This window comes from Augochlora pura, chromosome 3 (assembly GCF_028453695.1).
Source record: "Augochlora pura isolate Apur16 chromosome 3, APUR_v2.2.1, whole genome shotgun sequence".
Lineage (NCBI taxonomy): Eukaryota > Metazoa > Arthropoda > Insecta > Hymenoptera > Halictidae > Augochlora > Augochlora pura.
In genome coordinates this window covers 12,983,295-13,003,648 of record NC_135774.1, presented here as the reverse complement: position 1 = coordinate 13,003,648, position 20,354 = coordinate 12,983,295, and the positions used below count along the sequence as shown (strand labels likewise).

The window sequence follows — 20,354 nt, the reverse complement described above, 5'->3', positions numbered from 1 at the left end:
ATATTGTAAACTGATTAGAGTAGGTTCTTTTGATGTTTAATAATAATACAAGCACTGGAAATGGCGCAGTCTTTGTTGAAATCATTTTTAGATATATCTGAAATTTTGGTAGCATGTGGTTGATGAATATTGTAAATTAATTAGAGTAGGTTTTTTCTGATTTTGTAATCAAATTGCAGGCGCCGGAAATAGCACAGTCATTTTTAAAATAATTTTTAAACGGATCTTAAATTTTTTATCTTAACTTCTACTTCAACTTTATGATTTCCAAATGTAGTTATATAAAAATTAAAATCATAATAAAACAATTAGTAAACAATATATTTTATAATAGCTCTTAAACGAATATCAATCTATTTAACTAACTTTTTAACTTAATTTTCGCCGCTCAAATACAGTTATACAAAAATTACTGTCGGGATAGAAAAATGAGTGAACAATTTGCTTTGCTATAATTTCTCTATTTTCCCTAACAGCGTTCGGTTATATAAAAATTGGGGTCACGGTGAGAAGGCGTATTAAAGAAAACTTCCCTAAATAGGATCGAAGTATGATCCACAATTTATTTACTTTATCCATAAAGCAAACGCTATAGAATTACAGTTATTACAACAGTAACGAATCGAACAATTATATAATTTGTACTGACGATTTTAGTTCTCCAGAAGAATTCGTTGTTATCGTAATAAATAATCGATTGTTTGGTTAACAGAATATAGGCTCTTACATTAATTCAACAATTAATTGCGTAATTCGATGTTAGATGTCGCCGGTGGTCCGTCGACATCAATCGATGCCGAGACTCTGTAATATCGAGGCGGCGAATCGCCTGCGGCTGCAACCGTTTAAGCACGTCGGGGCAATTCCCTCGGTGATATTTCATGGCACGATCGAACGATTGCTGCGATTACACGTCTAATTTCTTCATCATCCAGTGGAAGAAGCCGAGGACCGTGAAACTGAAGGTTAAAGGGATGCACGTCGCTTTGACCCACGACCATATGCTGTAAATTCGTATTGAAACTTGTGAGAGTTGTACTTTTTGGTTTAGTTATTTACTTAATTATACAGTTAAGTATTTAATTGTATAGTTAAGTGTATAATTATATTGTTAAGTTTATAAGTATATAGTTAAGTGTACAATTAAATAGATAAGTACATAATTATATAATTAAGCCTATAATTATACACAATTATACACTTCGTAAAATTATGCTTCCACAAATTATACTAATTTTCCTCTGCAGGACAATTATCACAGTTCAATTACTAAAACTAGACTTTTGGCCTTTGTGCAAAATAGAAATTAATAATTTTAGTGAATTTATACTGAAATTAAAAAACTTTATAATTGCTTAAATATTTCTGGTCCACCAATTTTTATTCTAAATGCATAAAGTCCGCAATCCAACTATAACAAGTGTCTCTTCATTATACTTAAATTCTACTTACTGCAAATTACTCTGTAGCTGTATATTCAAGAACTAGTACCGTCACCACTATATATAATTATAAAATCTACAGCATCATTTACATACCTATACGAACCATAGCTAGGCTTTTACAATTAGGGTAAAGACTGAAATGCCGCTTTTCAAGCATCAGCATCTCCCAATTTTCTACAGCACTGTACGAAATGTTTAATTTACTTGTAGCTGTTATCATTAGCCACCGTAAACCTCGACGTCGTCGGTAGAGTGCCACATTCGAATATAGTAACAGGTTTCACTGGAAAATCGTCGACGTCGGTCTTCACCTGCTCGATTTTGAAAACTACGTCCTCGCCACTTACAACCTGCGAATACAATTTAATTAACAATCTGGCGTACCTATTCCTTTTTAAATCATAAATACGTAGAATCTACTAGCAAACAATGTCAGTTTCTCTTTAGATTTTTGGAAAGTGGAAATACAGAAAGTCAAGAACAATACCATAATTATATACTGTGTTCATTAAAACTTGGTGATTTATATTTTGTGATTATTAGACCGCGATTTCGAGGCAGTTATGGTAAAAAGTAGTAAGTGAAATACGAAACAATAAAAGACTGGAGCTATCTATGGATATAATGTTATGTTAGCCTCTACTTACTATCATTAGGAGAAGAAATACATTTTTATTGAGCCTCTGTTTTTCTTATAATCGATTTACTTTTTATTTTCTATGAAAATTCGTAGCTTTATGATTTTTTGAATTCCACCTTCCAAAAATGTGAAATTTGTTTTACTTATTATTATTTGCTTTATTTAACTTTGTTTATCCTTAGCTCAATTATAGTAACACGAATATTCGAATAATAATACAATTATTTAATTGCATCATACCGATTGCATTCTATTGCATTTCTATTGATTCCTAAATTCTTCAATTAAATAGAAAATTTCGCTGCCATGTTATTAATTTAAAAACACGGGGATAACAATTTCCTACCTTTCCAAAGACAGTATGCTGCCCGTCCAACCACTGCGTGGGTATGGTGGTGATGAAGAATTGACAGCCGTTGGAATTCTTTCCAGCGTTCGCCATGCTGACGAACATGGGTCCGCTGTGGCTCACCTGGAAGTTCTCGTCGTCGAAGTACTTCCCGTAGATGCTGATTGATCCTGTTCCATCGCCGTTCTCGATATCCCCACCTGTGGCATCGAGCCATTTTATTAGATCGAGCGCTGGCTGATCCTACGGCCTCTAAGTATTTACCTTGGATCATAAACTTCTTGATCACCCGATGGAACGGGCTGCCTTTGTACGTTTTCCCTGCAACTCCAGTCGTCGCCAAGGTGACGAAGTTCTGCACGGTTTTCGGGACGATGTCACCGAACAGGCCGATCACGATCCTTCCGGCTGGATGATCGTCTATCATGATGTCTAGGTAAACTTGCTCGGTGACTATTAAGTCACCGTTCTGAAATCAGCGTCGTTAAATTCCTATTAGCTTTTGCTGCGCTTTAACTAATTAAAAGAAAGTCTGAGATTACGACACGTCAGGTCTCGAAATGTTGATATTAAGTCTTGTTAAGATTATGTCAAGGTTGTAGGTTTAAAATGGTAACTGTTGGATCTGATACTGTTATTTTTTAATTTATAGATCAGAGTAATAGAGTTTTTTTAATCCAGAATATTTAAATTGTTACTGAGTTGTTCAATTTTTAGCGATTAAATTAAATATATGGAGAAGGAGCAGTATTTTGGAAAATTGTTATTAAGAAATAGAAGGTGTTCAGTATATTATAGAATATATTAAGTATATTAAAAATATTATATACGAAAGACCAATTTAGGTCTTGTTAACCTAGAAACTTTGATTCACATAGATTTTGGCCCTCGATGCTATTTTTCTTTTGGATCTTCTGATGCAATCTTCGACACGCGGTGGCCAAAGTGCACGTTGGGCTTAGACTATAGCTATCGACGAGGGAAACCTTACATCGATGGCTCTAGAAAAGTGAAACGAGTCTGATCTACACCGGGCTTCAATTCTGTCTCGTTCGTAAGCCAGATTTCTTGCTGCATTGCATCGTTTGCAGAAGTGTTTCATCATCATCGAAAATCTTATATCTTTAACACTATGAAATAAACATCTTGATCGCTATGAAATAAAACATCCTGATCACTATAAAATAAAATATCTTGAACACTATAACGCAAAACTTAGAATCTTCGTACACAACAGTTTTCGAATATAAAATCACATAATCGAATTATTTCACAACTCGAATTATTTCACAATTCGAATTATTCTTCTTTAAATCACAACACTTTAAATTGACCATCCAGTTAACCCAGTGCAATCTGTTTTCGCGATCTGTTTAAACGATTCCGCGATTTCTCGTTCGCTTTATCCTCGATCTGTTTAACGATCGTCGCGAGGATACTCGCACGATGTCAACCTAACGGCACGCAGAAAAACGAAAATATAATCCCGGCATTACGCACGGAACGGTACCTCTAAAGTCGCGACGGCCACGACCAGGCTGGCGATCATCAGCAGGGTCTTCATGACTTTACGAGCGGCCCGGATTCCCCGGTGTTCCCAACGCCATTAGTCAACTTCGAACGAGGGACATCAAGCCGCGGGGCCACGCTTGCGCGGAATGCTGCTGCCTTGAAGCACTTCGACTGTGTTACCTCATTTGACAGTCCTCGAAACTCACGCGGGGATTAGCCTAATCGGAATTCTTCGTGCAGAATCCAGAAAGCTTCGACAAAGGGTTGATCATGTACTATAGGCGCTGCGAAGCATGGTCCTCGAATTTTATTGCAAAAGGGGCGGAAATGAAATTAATAGACTGTTTGAGGTAGTTAAAGAATTTTTCAGGATTTGTTGGGATGTAGGAAGAATAATATTTTCATTAAGGAAAAAGATAATTTAATAGATAATTGAGAAAAATTGTTGAAGCTTGAATAGTCCAGTGGTTACTAGCTTTGTTCTTTAGAAATTGAGATTTAAAAGGCTGCCAAAGACAACAGCAAAATTCTGATAACTTGTTAGGACTCGACAAAGACTGGAATGATTTTTTCAATCATTAAGTAAAAATACTGACACTGATCCTAGGCTTCGGAAATCTAAATCAAACTTAATACAGAGGACAGTAAATGAAATTCTAAAGCTGTTTTAACAATTCATTGAATCATCGAGAAAAAAAAATTCCAATAGCTTGACCAATCAACCTAACACCGTCCCTCATCTTCACCTATAAAACACAAAGCAATTTTCAAGAACAATTAAAAAACTTCTAACAATATTCCAGTACCTGAAAAAGGCTATCTCCACCACATAAAAACAACTCGTCGAATCATCAGCATCAAAATTTCAAAATTCTGAAACCCATCGAATCAGCGATCCTCATCTTCAAGGATCAGATGGTTCCTATCAGGTCACCAAAGACAATTCCAGAAATTCTGCCGACCTGTCAGGGTCCGACGAGTTGCGCAGATGCTCGGGGCATGTGATAGTCGGGGTCAAAGATCCCCAAAGCCTGGCTATCGAAGCGACCCGCGCTCCGAGTATGCGAGTCGGGCTCGTTAAGTCCCGTTACTCCCGATCGGCGACCGTGTCGAATATCATAAAAGCAGGGCCGTCGAAGACCCGTGGATAGTCGTTCGAGGATGGCGAAAAGCAGCACACCGCGCGGCGCACGTGGCCGCCTGGCCACGCTCGTTTTCCTCTTTATCGTCGCGTCGCTCGGGGAAGCCTCGGTGTTGCAACGACAGAGACGGGATTTCGTGATCCCGGATTGGATCGAGATCGTCGACGAACCTATTGCCGGGAACTCGAAGACCATCCAGAGGGCGGTGAGGGTGAGGGACGCGAAGGTGACTTACGACGGCGCGCAGCTGTGGAGGGTGAACGCTGCCGAAGGTCAGAGCGTATCCAGCGTCGCCACGGACTTCCAGGAGGCTGGACGTTAGTAGTATTAAAAGTTTAGGTGTCTGGTCGGTGGTGGGATGACTCTAGTTGATTTTGGAGTGATTTTTGAGATTTCTGAGATTTCTGAAATGTCTGAGAGATTTCTGAAAGATTCCTGAGAAAATTCTGAGAGATTTCTGAAAGATTTCTGAGAGATTTCTGAGAGATTTCTGAAAGATTTCTGAGAGATTTCTGAGAGATTTCTGAGAGATTTTTGAGACATTTCTGATAAAATTCTGAGAGATTTCTGAGAGATTCCTGAAAAATTTCTGAGTGATTTTTGAGAGAGCAGAGATTCCTGAGAGATTTCTGAGGCATGAAGAGCCATTTCGATGACTCAATTAAAATTGTACAGTGTAAACTTGAATAGTAATAGTTAAAAATAGACAGTGAAATTCTAGTGACTCGTAATATAAATGTAATCTCTATTCTCATTTAAATTTAATACCGACAATATAAGACTTTTAATTTAATTTCTTGAAATCAAAGAATTGAATATACCACTCGTCTGTCTTTCGTAAATAATATTCCTTAATCTAAAAGATAAGAGAATATCCTCACTAACTACTGTGAAAAATAATGTAAGATAGGAAATCATAAAATAGTATAAAATAGAACAGCACAATTCCAATTTAAATTCGCCACAAATTTTCCGCCATTAACAAACCACGGTAGTCCTAATTTCACTACAGTAAGATCAATTGAAGAGAAAACTAAAAACAGTATTTTCCTGCCTTTTGCGAACAGTGTTTTCCGTATGGCTGGGTAACGAGACGGCGCTCGACGTGATGGTCCGCCCGGAAGAAATTCCCAGAGTCGCTCGTTACTTGAAACAGAAGGACCTGGACTACAACGTCGTGATCGAGGATCTCCAAAAAGAGATCGACGAGGAAAATCCAATGCCATCTGAAGAGGAAATGCAGGAGATGGAGGGTCGTTTTGGTGCGTACACTGCAATTCTTCTTTCAGTACAATCGTCGATTTTTTCGCTTACTATTCTGCCTTCGCTTGATATTCTATTTCGCCCTGTCTGAATGTCTCTGTTCATACTCGTTCGAATTGACGGGAACGAGGGCTTAGGATAACCATAGGATCTATGGTATGCCATTGGACAATTCGTGAACGATCGGATGGCTATGTTCTTTGCTTTAAAATTTAATTGGATTGCGGATTAAAGTGACATAAGAAGATTTTTAAAATTGAGAAGATTTAGTAGCATTTTTATTTTATTTCGATGAGCTTTTAATTTACGAAGGGATCTATTTATTAACATTTTGCATTATTAGTGTGATATAATTGAATAATTTTCTACGATAGTAGTCTGATAAATATGAATATTATATACATTTATTTTAAATCGAAACAAAATTCGACTCTTCGTTTATCAAAATATAGAAATGAAAATAGATAGGGTTATTAGAAATGTTATTAAAAATAGGAAAGTGTTAATCACCATAGCTGAGAGAGAAGTGTTAATATAACAGATTACTGAAATGTAAAAATTATTAAGAATATTGTTAAAAAAGACCCAAGTAAAAATGGTGCGAAGGGTCTTACATTCTCAAAGGGTTAATTTCAATTAAAAAACACATACAAGCCTGAAACTTTCCACGAAGCGCCACAGTCAATTTCTAATCGCAGAAACGATTTCTAGCTCATCCAAAAACGTCTTACTCAATCCAACTCTTACAACAATAAAAATAAAAATCGCAAGAGATCCACAGTCCAGCTATAATTAGAGAAACGATTTCCAGTTCCCCGAAAATCGTTCTACGCCTCTGCGCTTCCGCGGAACGAAACCCGTTCGCTGTTCGCCGGCGAGAGAAAAAAAAATGTTTCACTTGTCATTTTACCCGTTCCACTGACACGAATGGCATCAAAGCAGGCAGTGGCCAGTCGAGTCACGTACCGAAGAAAGCCGACGGAACAAACGACCGCAGAGTCCGGGGCACCGATTCGAAAGTGATTTTGATAAGCGCCGCTTAACAGCTCCGTCAGACGTCCCGGGAAAATTAATCGTGTGAAACCGCCTCTAACGACATTCTAACGCGTCGAGGATACCTTAACGATCCATCCAGGAGATCGGTCGGATCGCCGGCGTGAATCATGATCCGCTCTCATAAATCCTCGATCGGCCACTTTTCACTGTAACCTAGATTCTTAACAGATACGAGAGAAGATTCATCCGTTGTCGACGGATCGAATGATATTCGGCGGTGTTATTAACCCCTTGACGTACCATTTCCTTCACGGTCAGCGTGATTAGGAACTTTTCAATTGGCACAATTTCTTAAAAGAGACAGAACATTAATGTTTATTCTGTGCCTGAGTTTATTCGAATGCTTAAATATTAATAACAAGGGATTAGAATTTTATTCCAACTTTAATCCTTCGCGGTCGAATGGCGCCTCTAAAAGTGATCATGCCACGTTTTAAAATAATCTTTATCAGATTTACTAATATTTAAAAAATTGTTAGGAGCTATTATCTGTTACATAAGTCATTAAATTCAATTTTATAATGTATAAAATGCTCCAGGTTGTATAAAATCGAAGCACTGTAAGTCTGAAGAAATATTTTGGATTTCCAGTTAAAATGAACTGCAAAGTTTATAATTATTTAATTATTTAATTATTTGTTACTAGTAATATCTATCGCGAGTCGAGCTAGTCAAAGTACGGCAAGGGGTTAAGGCGACAGAAGGTTAGCAACCTCGTGAAGGTGTAACCTGCTTACGCGCTTCCGGTACCGTGTGATTAACATGAACAGTTACGCAGCTCTGCATCGCACGTGCGATCGATCTGTTTGCTGCTCTGCGAGAGCGAGTTTACGCGATCCACGCGCTGGATTCGTATCCCGTTAGATCGTTCCCAGGCAAATCTTCGGGGAGCCCCGATTGGCACCGGGCCCAGTTGGAAAACGACTATGGAGAAACCTGCATATCACTGACAATTCGAACGGAATCGCGAATGAGGATAACACGCGCCGGGCGCGTCGCCGATTAATACTGATCGACGATACGGGGAAAACTGGTTGCCGGGATCCTACGGGTTTCGCGTGTTACTGTTAGCTTTTGAGATAGTAGATCTTTAACAAATTTATTAATTTAGATCGTGGAACCTCGTGCTGTTTTAATTCAATTCGCGTAGGATAAACATTTAGAGAGAATCTAAGTTAGCAGTTTTTATTATTATAATGGTGAATTTGTTCAGATTAAAGTTTTCACGATTGTGTTAAATAGCTAAACAGTTTTATAAAATTATGGCAGTTTATTCAGTTGAATGGAAATTTCAGCGTAGATTTACATAGCATTAATTATTAATTTAATAGTTCTATCGTATTTAAGAATTTATAATATTAATTTCTCTATGCCAAAGTGTCATAATATTATAGCATTTTATTCCGTTGAATGGAAATTTCAGAGCAAATTTATATAGCATTAATTATTTATTTAATATTCCAAATTTCTGAATTTATTTAATATTCGTATCGTATTTAAGAAATTATAATAGTAATTTCTCTATGCGGTCATCGAGCGATTTATTTATTTAGCGTTTGTCAAGTATTAATTTCACTAAGCTAACATATCAATAGCTACATATAAGATAAAAGAAAATTTCATTTGTGGTATTTTATAATCATATTTTATGATTTTGCACTTGAATGCACGAAAATTCGCGGAACAATTATTTCGATTTCGAAGCCTCGTCTTTTCTAATTCTCTTATTCTTCGGTTAATTAAAATTTCTCTAAGTAAGAAACTATCGATTTTCTATAGACTAACAGGCAACATCGTCTACCACCAATCAATCACTGAGCTTATGAGTAATTTTCTAGCTCGTTACGCTTGGTGGCAGAGAGTCAGGGTGCGAGGTAGATACCCACGTCCACGTCCTCTTCGTTATCCTAGTGTATACGGTGGGGGTGGTCCCTGGCGCTTTAGGGGTGAGCTTTCTGCGCGCATAATCCGCTTCGTCGATTCAGAACCATTTACTATGCTTTCCTTCGATGAACGAGCTTCGATCGCGATTCATAGACTTAATAGAATTTAAATGCTGATAATGTTTAATGCCGAGGTGCTAGTGATCAATTTTGCATGGAATTGTTATCTTGATTTCAATGATATTTTTGGTTGATTTGTCAGTTAATTTCGACACCTTTTTTTATGGAATAACTATTGTAAGAATTATTTTTTATGTGAATTAATTTTCAGATGTTAGAGTAATTAATTTACGTGGCCACTGTAAAAGGTTTTGAAAAATTGGTGGCATGATGTTTTCTTAACTTTTTATGCAAACCTAAAATAATAGGCATTGTGATGTGTATTAAAATCTCTACATTTCTTAAAACTTTTGATGAAAAGTAAAAATTGGGATGTTCAATATTATTAATTATTTATACCTAATAACAACGTCAACCGCTTCTAATATTATTTTCAACTTACATTTAATTCACTTATACATAAAAATTATTTAATTTTTATAGAACCATTAAAGATTGTTTAATTTTTATAGAACCATTAAAAATTATTTAATTTCATAGAACCAGATAAAAAGCATAACTCTTCAATTATTTTATCATTCCAATTAATTGCAATTTGAAGTCTAACATCTAAAAATTATTCAAGACTTCAATATATTTTTTAAAGGTTATTCTGTCTTAAAAAGTGTCACCGTATCATGGTTATGACTTCTCGTCATCGACGTCTTATATTTGAAAGTTCTCTAATCGTTCGTCTCTGAATCCACGGAGCGGAATGCTCTCACATACGATTCAAGGGCGTCGAACGTGCAATCTCTGAATAATCTTGAAGGTATACCCATCAGGTCATCGAATGGAATGGACCAGTTACCACAGGCTCGACGACATACACAGTTACCTTCATTACCTGGCCGAGACCTTCCCCGCGGTCTGCTCCGTCGTTAGTATCGGGAACTCTGTCGAAGGAAGATCTCTAAAGGTACACTAATTTATCGAAATAGAACACCGTTTCGTCAGAACGATCGATCAAACAAGACTACAACGATTTCATTGTCTCTCTTAATTGATGAATGATCGCCGCGTCATTTTAGATATTTTTATCGTCGCTGAGTAACTCGACCAACAATTTCCTTTATCTTTTACGCATTATTCATAGCTTCGAGCGCAGTCTAAATGACGCTATCTAAATGACATTAGCGATGTTCGACAATAAAGCAAGAAAAAAAGGTGTGGAAAATTTGCGACGATTTCTCTAGATCCGATCGTCAAGATTTCTTTACGTTTTATGCGTTCTTCAAGGCTCTGAATTATTGTTGCGTTACAGAAGCTATAAACTCGATCGCTACAATTACAGAATTACAATTACAGAAATAGATTAGCCATCATAGATTTCTATACCTTGTTCTCGATTTGTTAATTACTCTCGCGCCATTTTCGATGTTTCTATACAGCAAAAGAAAACAAAAGGAAGCATAAAATTCATATTACCCATCATAGATCTCTCGATCTTGTTTTCAATTTCTTAAGAACTCTCGCGACATTTTCGTCATTTCTACACAACAAAACAAAACAAAAAGAAGCATAAAATGATTCCGCTATTAAAAAATGGTGAATGGTAACCGCAGGTTCTCAGAATCAGTAACGGGAAGCCGAACGCCCCCGCATTGTGGATCGACGGCGGTATTCACGCGAGAGAATGGATTTCGCCGGCTGCTGTGACCTACATCATTGACTATTTGGTAGAGAACAGCGACAGCCTCGAGGCTGACTATTACATCCTTCCTGTAGCCAATCCTGACGGGTAAACAAATACAATACCTCAGTAACGATCCTTTTAATCATCCAAAAATCACGCTGACTGTTTTATCATCAGCTACGAGTACACTTTCACGAGAGACCGTCTATGGCGGAAGAACAGGAGACGAGCGATCGGCAGTTCCTGCACCGGCGTGGACCTTAATCGAAACTTTGGCTACCGATGGGGTGGCAAAGGGACTAGCAAGGACCCTTGTAGGGAGATCTATGCCGGTTCTGGACCATTCTCCGAGCCGGAGACCAACGCCATCAAGAACTTCTTCGAAGCCAGCGCTGCTAACTTCAAGGTCCTTGACGATTTTATGTCTGGAATTGATGTTTAGATTTTGACCATAGAACTACTCCTTTGTATTTTTTGGCATAAGTGATGTTATGGGGTTGCGAGCGATATGGGATAAAATCTGGATAATTAATAGATTATTTATTATTTTTAAAATATGAACTATGGAGTAGGGTATGAGTTAAGAGGTTAAGAAAAGCCTCTATGGTTTAGCGTTTCTTTACACGTTTATTGGCAATTTAAAAATATTATGGGGTCGCCAGCAACCTCGCCGGGTAATTCTATGGTTAACACTGAATCTACTATACTGATAAAAATCGTTTCAGAATGTTTATTTAAATACTGTTTAAACTATAGCATTTTTTCGTGGATTGATTAACGTCGCCATTCTTATAAAGCAATATTGTTTAATTTTTTAAGTAGATCTAGCGTTAATTTACAACCGTTTTAGAGATTCTGACAATTATTATTAACTACTAACAACAAGATCTAATTTTTCTGTTCACCACACAGGCGTACCTGACCTTCCACAGCTACGGCCAGTTCATTCTATACCCATGGGGCTACGACAGACGTGTCCCGCCCGACTACGCCGACCTCGAGAACGTCGGCAGAGACATAGCAACGGCGATGAGAAAGGCAGGCGGTGAAAACAGCGCCTACACGGTCGGAAACAGCGCGACGACCCTCTACGCAGCTTCCGGTGGCTCGGACGACTGGGCCAAGGCGATCCTGAAGATGAAGTACACCTACACGATCGAGTTGAGGGACACCGGGAAGCACGGCTTCGTTTTACCATCCCGCTACATCATCCCAACAGCGAAGGAGGCTTTGGCCGCCGTGCTGGTCGTCTCGGAAGCGTGCAAGAGCTTGTAATTGCAATTAATTCAACTGTAATTACCGAGCCGCTTGATTGGACACTGTGGAAGAGTCGATCTCGACGGTCGTGACGCTTGTATAAATATGTTCGTTTAGCGTATCTGTATCCTGTGTACCTGCGCGCTGTGGACGATGATCACAGAGGCAACGTTTATGTGAGAATTATTTATTTAATAAAAACGTATGGAAGATCGCTCGGCTGTGTGGTTCAGCTTCTAGATTAGTAGCCGTAACACGGAAAGAAGAATAAAGGAGGAGAGGGGGGGGGGGGGCGGTAAGAACACTTTCTCAGATACATTGTCTTTTAATTCCACGTATTTTTAATGATGCAATCGCCACGAGGAAATTCGGTCACCTTAGTTCTATTTATATATATAAAAGTGTGGTACATGTATTTATTGTACAGCTGTCAGGAATTTCTTCTTAATCGATGGAGTTTGATTAGGAGGAGTGATGTATCGGGTAGGGATTAAGAATAATTTAACATGATCACGGTGATCCACGTCACGAACGCCGACACTCTCGTGTATACCGAGGGCGCGTTCTTACCGCCGCAGGGGAAGAGGCCCCAGGAAACTATGCCGACCACTTCTGCTTGGCCGAAGGCGTTCCTTTTCACCAGCGGACCACCGGAATCACCCTGGAAAACATAAATAATTTATTCAAATATTAATCCATTTCTTCGGTCGTGTAATTCAAGTTTCGGGGTCTTTCTTCCTTATTGGATTGTTTTATTAGCTGCAAGTCTTCTGGATTTTTAGTTGTAAGTATTGAAATATTGTCTTTTTATTGGTTATAATATTTTGTTTTCAAAGTCGAGCGATAATAAAAAGAAAATGTTTAGAGAACAATATGGCATACTATGCGTTCGAATGGAGGCTAAATGACATACTATGTCTTCGAATACCAAATATGGACGTTGAATAAATATTTTCAGAATAAAGACTACCTTGCAAGCGGACAAGCTCCCGTCCAAAGGTCCAGTGCAAATATTTGTCGGATGCAGAGGATTCTTGTCCTTTTTCCTCAGACTCTTGTCCAACGTGTGCTTGCACAAAGTATAATCAACGATAGGCAACACGGCTGCCTGGAGCTTCTCCGGGTGCTCAGGTCGTCGCGTCCTCCCGATGCTACCCCATCCGCTAAGCATGACGTCTCCGGATGGTATCGCATCCGGATATGGCAAAGCCACGGTCGAAACGAATGGGTTCAAGTCGAAAGGCTCTTCTAGGCTCATCAGAGCTATGTCGTACGGCGCTACGGTCCTGGAGCAGATATTTTTAAGCGGAACTTGGGTCAAACTTCTTGTTTTAACGCGTATTCGTTCGTGTGACGAGAATTCGTCATTTCGCAAATAATCATCAATAATCAAAAGATAAAAGAAAAATTATTATTTCGTAAATAATTATCAGTAGCCGAAGGATTAAAATTCGTCGTTTGAGTATTAGAGAAAATAATTGATTTTTGTTCTTAAGTTCTAAATAAATTAAATTCTAATTTTAACCAAAGATGACATATTTATAATCATCATTGAAACATATATAATTTTTAACAGGTTACGTTGTTTTTATTTAGACCGTATCATTTCTACAGATAGCGTCAAAATGGTGGTGCAAAAAATTACCGGACGAATATGTGTTAATGTAAATGAGAAGTGTATAGTTTTATAATTAAATAAAACAGTTGAGAAGCTCATTTCTTTGCGAGCTATACGAAGTATAATTTTTCAATCTATCTAAAACTAATAACTTTATTAAAATTAAATCGAATAGTGACAGAATTAACGTCTTCATCAACGCCTCTCACTCTATCATCTATAAATAATCTAGCACTATTAATATCAAATATTTAACAAATCAGCAATTTTCATCAAAACTATCCAAGGCTTTATTTATAAATCGGTCAATTAAAAATAATCGTACACTATTGAAATAAAGTACTGGATAATAATTTGGTACCTTCATCGACCATTTTATGCTTCCTTATTAAATCTATCAATTCAAAATAATCTCTTTAATAAACTATTAAAATTAAACGAAGGAAAAAGTTAACTGTTTTAAAAATTGTAAAGCTTAATCCACAAATCCATGCAATTTTTAACTCACCCGTCGTATCGTGGGTGAACGTAAGCATTCTTAACGAGCCTGCTCTGCTCAGTGTCCTCCGGAACACCGAGCTTATATTTTCCACCAAGGATCAGGTACTCCCCTTTGGAAGGCGCAAGGGTGACACAGTGTCCCGCCGTCAGCACCCATCCCGCTGTCAGCAGACTGCCTCCGCAGACATGTCTCGGCCTGATCTTCTTCTCTCTGTCGCCCCAGTGCACCGACATCTGCCAAGGGTGCAGCCCCTTCTCGGCGTCCTTGCCGCCGACGATCCTGGTCGGTCGCTGCGCCAGCATCGCTGTTTTCAACATCATCTCTACCAGCGGAAAGCGGGATTAAATTAGCCAGACAAAGAAAAATAGACGAACCTGATCGTGTCGGTTTTACCATCCATCGCGGAACAGATCAAAGCAAGGGCGGTCGTCGTGATGATCGATGATTGGAGGCGCATCGCGCGGAGCCTTCGAGCCGTTCGAGGAATCAGGATCGAATGGCCGCGGCGAGAGTGGTCAGTGTCAAGGTGGCCAGATCGCGGAAGAACATCCTGATGAGGAACTGGTATGATCTTTCCTTCCTACAGCGTGGAACTGGTTCTCGTTCCAATGGTCCATTGACGGCTGGAAATGGATTGCGTCAATGGTGGTCCGGGTTTTCACTTCTCTAACGATTCGTCGTGGAAGCGGAATCTCTTCTGAGTTCCTTAGCTCTTTCGGATCAAGTATGATGCAGTAAATCCGAAACATTCGAGGATCGCTTAGAATGTTGCTATTTTGCTGTAAGAGATCGACCGTCTATTCAAGTCTATCAAGACACTGAAAGGAGTCGTTTGACTCTAATTAGCTGTTGCTAATTGAGACATTTGGTCTTCGAGGGTTGCAAATGGGTGTTGAGAAATGTCGAAGACTTGTTTTCAACATTGCACAATGTTACACGATTATATTAAATTATTATAATAATACAATAAATATTAGGTGCTCACATCTTTCTTTTTAAGAACAAATAGAATTTTCCGGTAGACCTAATAACAATGTTAATGGTCACAACACTGTTAAAGCAATAGCTTAAATTTAGATTTAGACCATGGAATAAGTAATCTTCCATGGTATTTGGTAAAATGTTTTTGATACCGAAAAATACTCTAAACATTTAATTGAGGTTAGAGGACAATTTTATTGAAATAAAAGTATAAGTATGGTAACAGTGTTAGATTAAGTTAGGGTTACATTTGAAAGTTAATAATATTCCATGATTTTCAGTAATACATTTTTAATACTTCAGTAATACATTTTAAATAAGTCTTTCTCCCATTTCTTTGTTAATTTTCAAAACTGCTCTGTTAGTAATATTTTCATCATGGGTATATCAAAGTTAATATTGATTAATAGGAAATATCGATTACTAGAAAATATCGATTAATATGAAATATCGATTAATAGAAAATATCGATTGACAGAAAATATCGATGAGTAGGAAATATCGATTAATAGAAAATATCGATATAAATCCTGCAAGTCAAGCTCAGTTCTCATCAATTTTCTCGTTGATCCAGTTAACATAAGCAGATATTCCAGTGTACACTGTCGGTGAATCAATCAAGCCGCACGGTACGACAGTCCACGAAACGATTCCAATCAACTCATATTTATCTCCCATGTTGAGAACCAATGGGTTACCACCGACGCCCTGTAATGATAACCATAATTGAAATATTCGCGCAAAGTATGTCACCATACGATCGCGAGTAGAAATGTAAATACCAGGAGGAATTCTGGTTATCAGTAGTGGATTGCGATGATTGCAAAGAGAGAAAAGAAACGCGGTAGAATATAATTAAACTAGAATGCTTGCGAAGTGGTCAAGATCTGGTCAATCTCACCTTGCAAGCGGAGAATCCACCGGTTAATGGTCCGGTGCATATGTTGACCGGGTACAGAGAAGGTGGTTTAGGTAGTTTCTGGATGGCTTTCTTGCAGGTGTCGTAGTCGATCAATGGCAAGCTTGCGAAGTGGAATTCGTCAGATATGAAGGAGCTGTTCGCTGATGTTGATCCCCAACCAGATAAGAGAGCGTTTCCGGATGGTGTGCTTCCTGCAACCGGTAGCTTGATGGCTTTGACCATGTCATTGAAGGTTAGAGGCTTCTCCAGCTTTAGCAGAGCGATATCGTTGAGCCCTAATTCTCTGAAACAGAGTCAGAAGTACTTAAATCCATTGAGAATTAAAATGAAATCACTAGGTGAAATTTAAAATCAAATTTAAAATAAAAGATAAATTTAATTTAGACGAAATTGAAATTCAATTGAAATTCAATTAAAATTTAATTTAGATTCAATTGGAATTTGATTTAGATTTAATATAAATTTAATTTTAAATCTAATTTAAATTTAATATAGATTTAATGTCACTTTAATTTTGAATTTAATTTAAATTGAATTTAGATTTAATTTTAAATTTAATTTAAATTTAATTTAGATTTATTCTAAATTTAATTCTAAATTCAATTTAGATTTACTGTAACTTTGATTTCAAATTGTAGTGTAAAATTTCAGCTTAATATTAAAATCGAATCGTCAAGTTAAACATCATTCACATTTTCTCGAAATGAAGATTGATGAAAGGAAGGCTCTATTATCATAATCTTGTTGCTTACCCAGTGCGGCTTTCATGAATGAAGATCTTCGAAACGTTCACGATCTGCTCAGAAGGTTCCGATAACTTCAAATTGTGTTTGCCTGCCCTGATCGTGTACGTATTCTTCTGCTTAACACTCGAGTCAACACAATGGGCACTCGTAACAATCCATTTGGAGTTTATAATAGATCCACCGCATACATAAAGGGACGGTTCATTACCCAAATGCAGGGATACATGCCATGGGAATTGATCTCGTGAAACTTCCTTGCTTTGAACTATGAAGTTGTTATCGAATAAATCAAGACCCCTATGATATCTCGTTGATACAAAGGGATCAATTAAAATTGTGCAAATATACTTCGTGATTGGAGAGATTATTTCTCTTTGTAAAATTAATTGCAATCATTTCTGGAAGAATTAATTAAATAATTGATCTCTTGTCGGATTAAAGCAATTATTATATGATTATATATCATATATATAACTTCGATAAATAATAAATTCTATAACTAGTTACATTGGATTTGAAGAAGTTTAATAGGAACGATAAAAGAATTAATACCTGATTTAAATTAATATAATCGAAATAATTATTGTAATAAATTCCATAGCTAATCAATTCTGCAGTTCAGAATAATTTTTCTCTCGCAAGAGAGAAGAATTCTCTTTCTTATTTCTTCCATGCATTAAAACATTGAAAAATAATGACAAAAATCCATAGGGATCAAAAATAAATAATTAATTATTGCCTGAATTCTTTTTGTTTTTCCACACAGTTCTTTGGACGATGTTTTATCATTTCATTAATTCCCGATAAATATCCAGAGACGGTATCTCTGTTGAAACATTACCGCGAAGCGTTTCAAAAGACGGAAGTTGCTCGCTGTATTTTATCAATCGTTTCTGCAGATTGAGAGATCGCACGAAAATATGTTGAATTATCGAATTTCGCTTCCTGTTGCAAGGCGAGAGAATCGAATGATCAAACTCGTTGTTCTTTTGATTAAAATCGGTGAATCATTTTATTGCAATTGATATGTGACAATTTGGGTAATTTTAGAGTACGATTACAGGTGTGCGCAATCGAACTGTGCGATTACAGTGTGCATTGATGGGAGTTAGTTATGTGGGCCGCGTTGTAGTAGTGCTTAGACCATGTGCTCGTTGATCCAGCTGACGTAGGAGGCGACGCGCGTGTAGACGGACGGCATGTGGCTGGATCCGCATGGCATCATACCCCAGGAGACGATACCGACTTGGACAGCTTGGGCACCGTGTCCTTGGGCGAGTGGGCCACCAGAGTCACCCTTGAAGTAAAATAAATAAATTAAAAACCATCCTCGCAGTAATTAATATAGTTAGCTGCTTGATAATTAGCTCTAGACTTTAACGTAATTTAATAATTATTTCTGTGCTAGGATGCTTCACTTAACAGCTTTTTAATAAATAAAAGAAATAAATAAAAATAAATATGCACCAGCTGGATCAGTCCACAAGTAACCAACTATGTCAATTAAAACTGTGCCAACTAATTTAATCAAAGCTGCATCAAAAGTGACTGGACCAATTGACTAAATAAAGATTGAACTTACGGAGCAGGCGGAGACTTCCTTGCCAGCGAGTCCACTGCAGACCTGGGTCTCGAAGAGTTCAGGTTTTTGGCCAACGACGGGTGTCTGAGAGGTCAGTTGTTTGTAACAGTCGTCGTTTCCAAGGATGGGTACGTCAGCCTTCTGGAGTACACTGGGGAGTTTAGGGACCACCTTCTTGGAGACGGAACCCCATCCGGAAAGAACAGCTTGTCCGGTTTGCTTCTGACCTTGGGCGGGCAACTTGATTGGTGCAACCAGCTTGTTCAATTTCAAGGGACTCTCCAGTTTCAAGAGGGCAATGTCGTGTTGGGCGACGCCACTGTAAGATCATAAGGAAACGTGTTAGAAGCGAAGATCGGGGTAGTCTTAATTTTTACTCGAATGCTATGTTCGTTTGCTACTAAATTACTAGTTATAACTATTATTGTATATTATAGTTATATATATTATATGTAAGTATTATAACAATTACTAGTTAAATATAACTATTATAACTTTTACTAGTTACATAGAACTATTATAACTATTGTGTTCAGGAACTGTATTATTAAATTTTCAGCTATCTCGTTAAAGGGTATACGATATTTGCATGAAGAAGAATGTATAGCAATTTACCCTTTGTATCCGCTGTGAACGGTAGCCTTAGCGACGTTGATGACCTGGTTGCTGTCTTCAGCCTTGTTCAAGAAGTATCTGCCAGCGACAACGCGGAGTTTGCCGACCTTGAGGACGCAGTGTCCAGCAGTCAAGATGTACTTCTCGTTCAGGATGGAGCCACCGCAGGCATGGGCGTAGGGCTTCAGGGGCGGGACTCCCCATTCGATGGAGACCTGGTATGGGAACTCACCGGGGGCAGCGTTCACACCGTCGGTGATACGGGGTTCCAGGTCAGCTGGGAGAGCCCAGCAGGCTGTAAACAACAAATAGAATTAATTTTGGCTAGCTTGAAATATTACTGACTTGGAAAATTTAATATTGAAAATATAAATATTAAATTGATATTAAAAGAGAAAATATTTGAGTTAGAGAAAAATAAAGAGTAAGATATAATTATCTAAAAAATATTTAGGGTAAGTAATAGTTGAAGAAGACGTTATAATAAATTATTGGTGATAAACTAATTCAAAGTCCGTAAACTAAATCTACCTCCAGATATTTGAAGATTGGAGAAAGGTTATTTTATTGATGAGAAAATTGCAAGATGTTAATTGTACAATGTTAATGTTAATAGGTAATTATCGAGCTCTTACCCTGGAGGACGAGGATGGAAGCCAGCAGACACTTGGTCAACATTGTCGTACGATGAACTCTGTACAACTTGTCATCCCAGCCGTACACTACGATTTATATATGAAATTGCAGGTCGATATCTATTGATAATGCTAAATTGTAATCAGTAATGAGGCCACTCGAATCTATTTTTGAGCGAAGAAATGTTTATATTTCGTGAATTACAGTTTACAAGTGGCACGCGATTATCTCGGCAATATCGCGATTTTTATGCTATTTCTTGTATTGTCTGCGATCGAACGATCGTATCGCACTGATTTTGAAAGACGTAGTCCTTGTCAAGATCACCGAGCATAATCGTAATCCCCGACGCTAGCCCAGCGTACTCTAAACGCCACGGAAGAATAAGGTATCGTTGAAACAGCAATATT

At 37.8% G+C, this 20,354-nt stretch overlaps 3 protein-coding genes across 3 annotated transcripts; 1 reads left to right on the top strand and 2 right to left on the bottom strand.

Moving 5' to 3' along the window:
- Window positions 1-544: 544 nt before the first annotated feature.
- LOC144478772 (peptidyl-prolyl cis-trans isomerase B) lies at window positions 545-4,036 on the bottom strand. The gene is made up of 5 exons (XM_078197014.1): window positions 3,945-4,036; window positions 2,699-2,903; window positions 2,432-2,634; window positions 1,650-1,795; window positions 545-1,004 (listed from the first exon to the last, which is right to left on the bottom strand). Exons 1-5 carry the CDS (start codon window positions 3,996-3,998, stop codon window positions 908-910), a joined length of 705 nt encoding a protein of 234 aa, XP_078053140.1. The 5' UTR covers window positions 3,999-4,036; the 3' UTR covers window positions 545-907.
- Window positions 4,037-5,107: 1,071 nt separating this feature from the next.
- On the top strand, window positions 5,108-12,557 carry LOC144478886 (carboxypeptidase B). The gene is made up of 7 exons (XM_078197238.1): window positions 5,108-5,405; window positions 6,156-6,350; window positions 9,246-9,353; window positions 10,235-10,368; window positions 11,015-11,190; window positions 11,263-11,491; window positions 11,998-12,557. Exons 1-7 carry the CDS (start codon window positions 5,108-5,110, stop codon window positions 12,358-12,360), a joined length of 1,503 nt encoding a protein of 500 aa, XP_078053364.1. The 3' UTR covers window positions 12,361-12,557.
- Window positions 12,558-12,772: 215 nt separating this feature from the next.
- On the bottom strand, window positions 12,773-20,047 carry LOC144467650 (transmembrane protease serine 9). Its single transcript, XM_078176539.1, is given in 10 exon segments — window positions 12,773-13,003; window positions 13,313-13,628; window positions 14,469-14,784; window positions 16,142-16,151; window positions 16,345-16,648; window positions 17,118-17,376; window positions 18,252-18,408; window positions 18,694-19,012; window positions 19,309-19,603; window positions 19,944-20,047. Coding segments are annotated over 10 exon segments (2,250 nt in total). The 5' UTR covers window positions 19,987-20,047.
- Window positions 20,048-20,354: the final 307 nt, after the last annotated feature.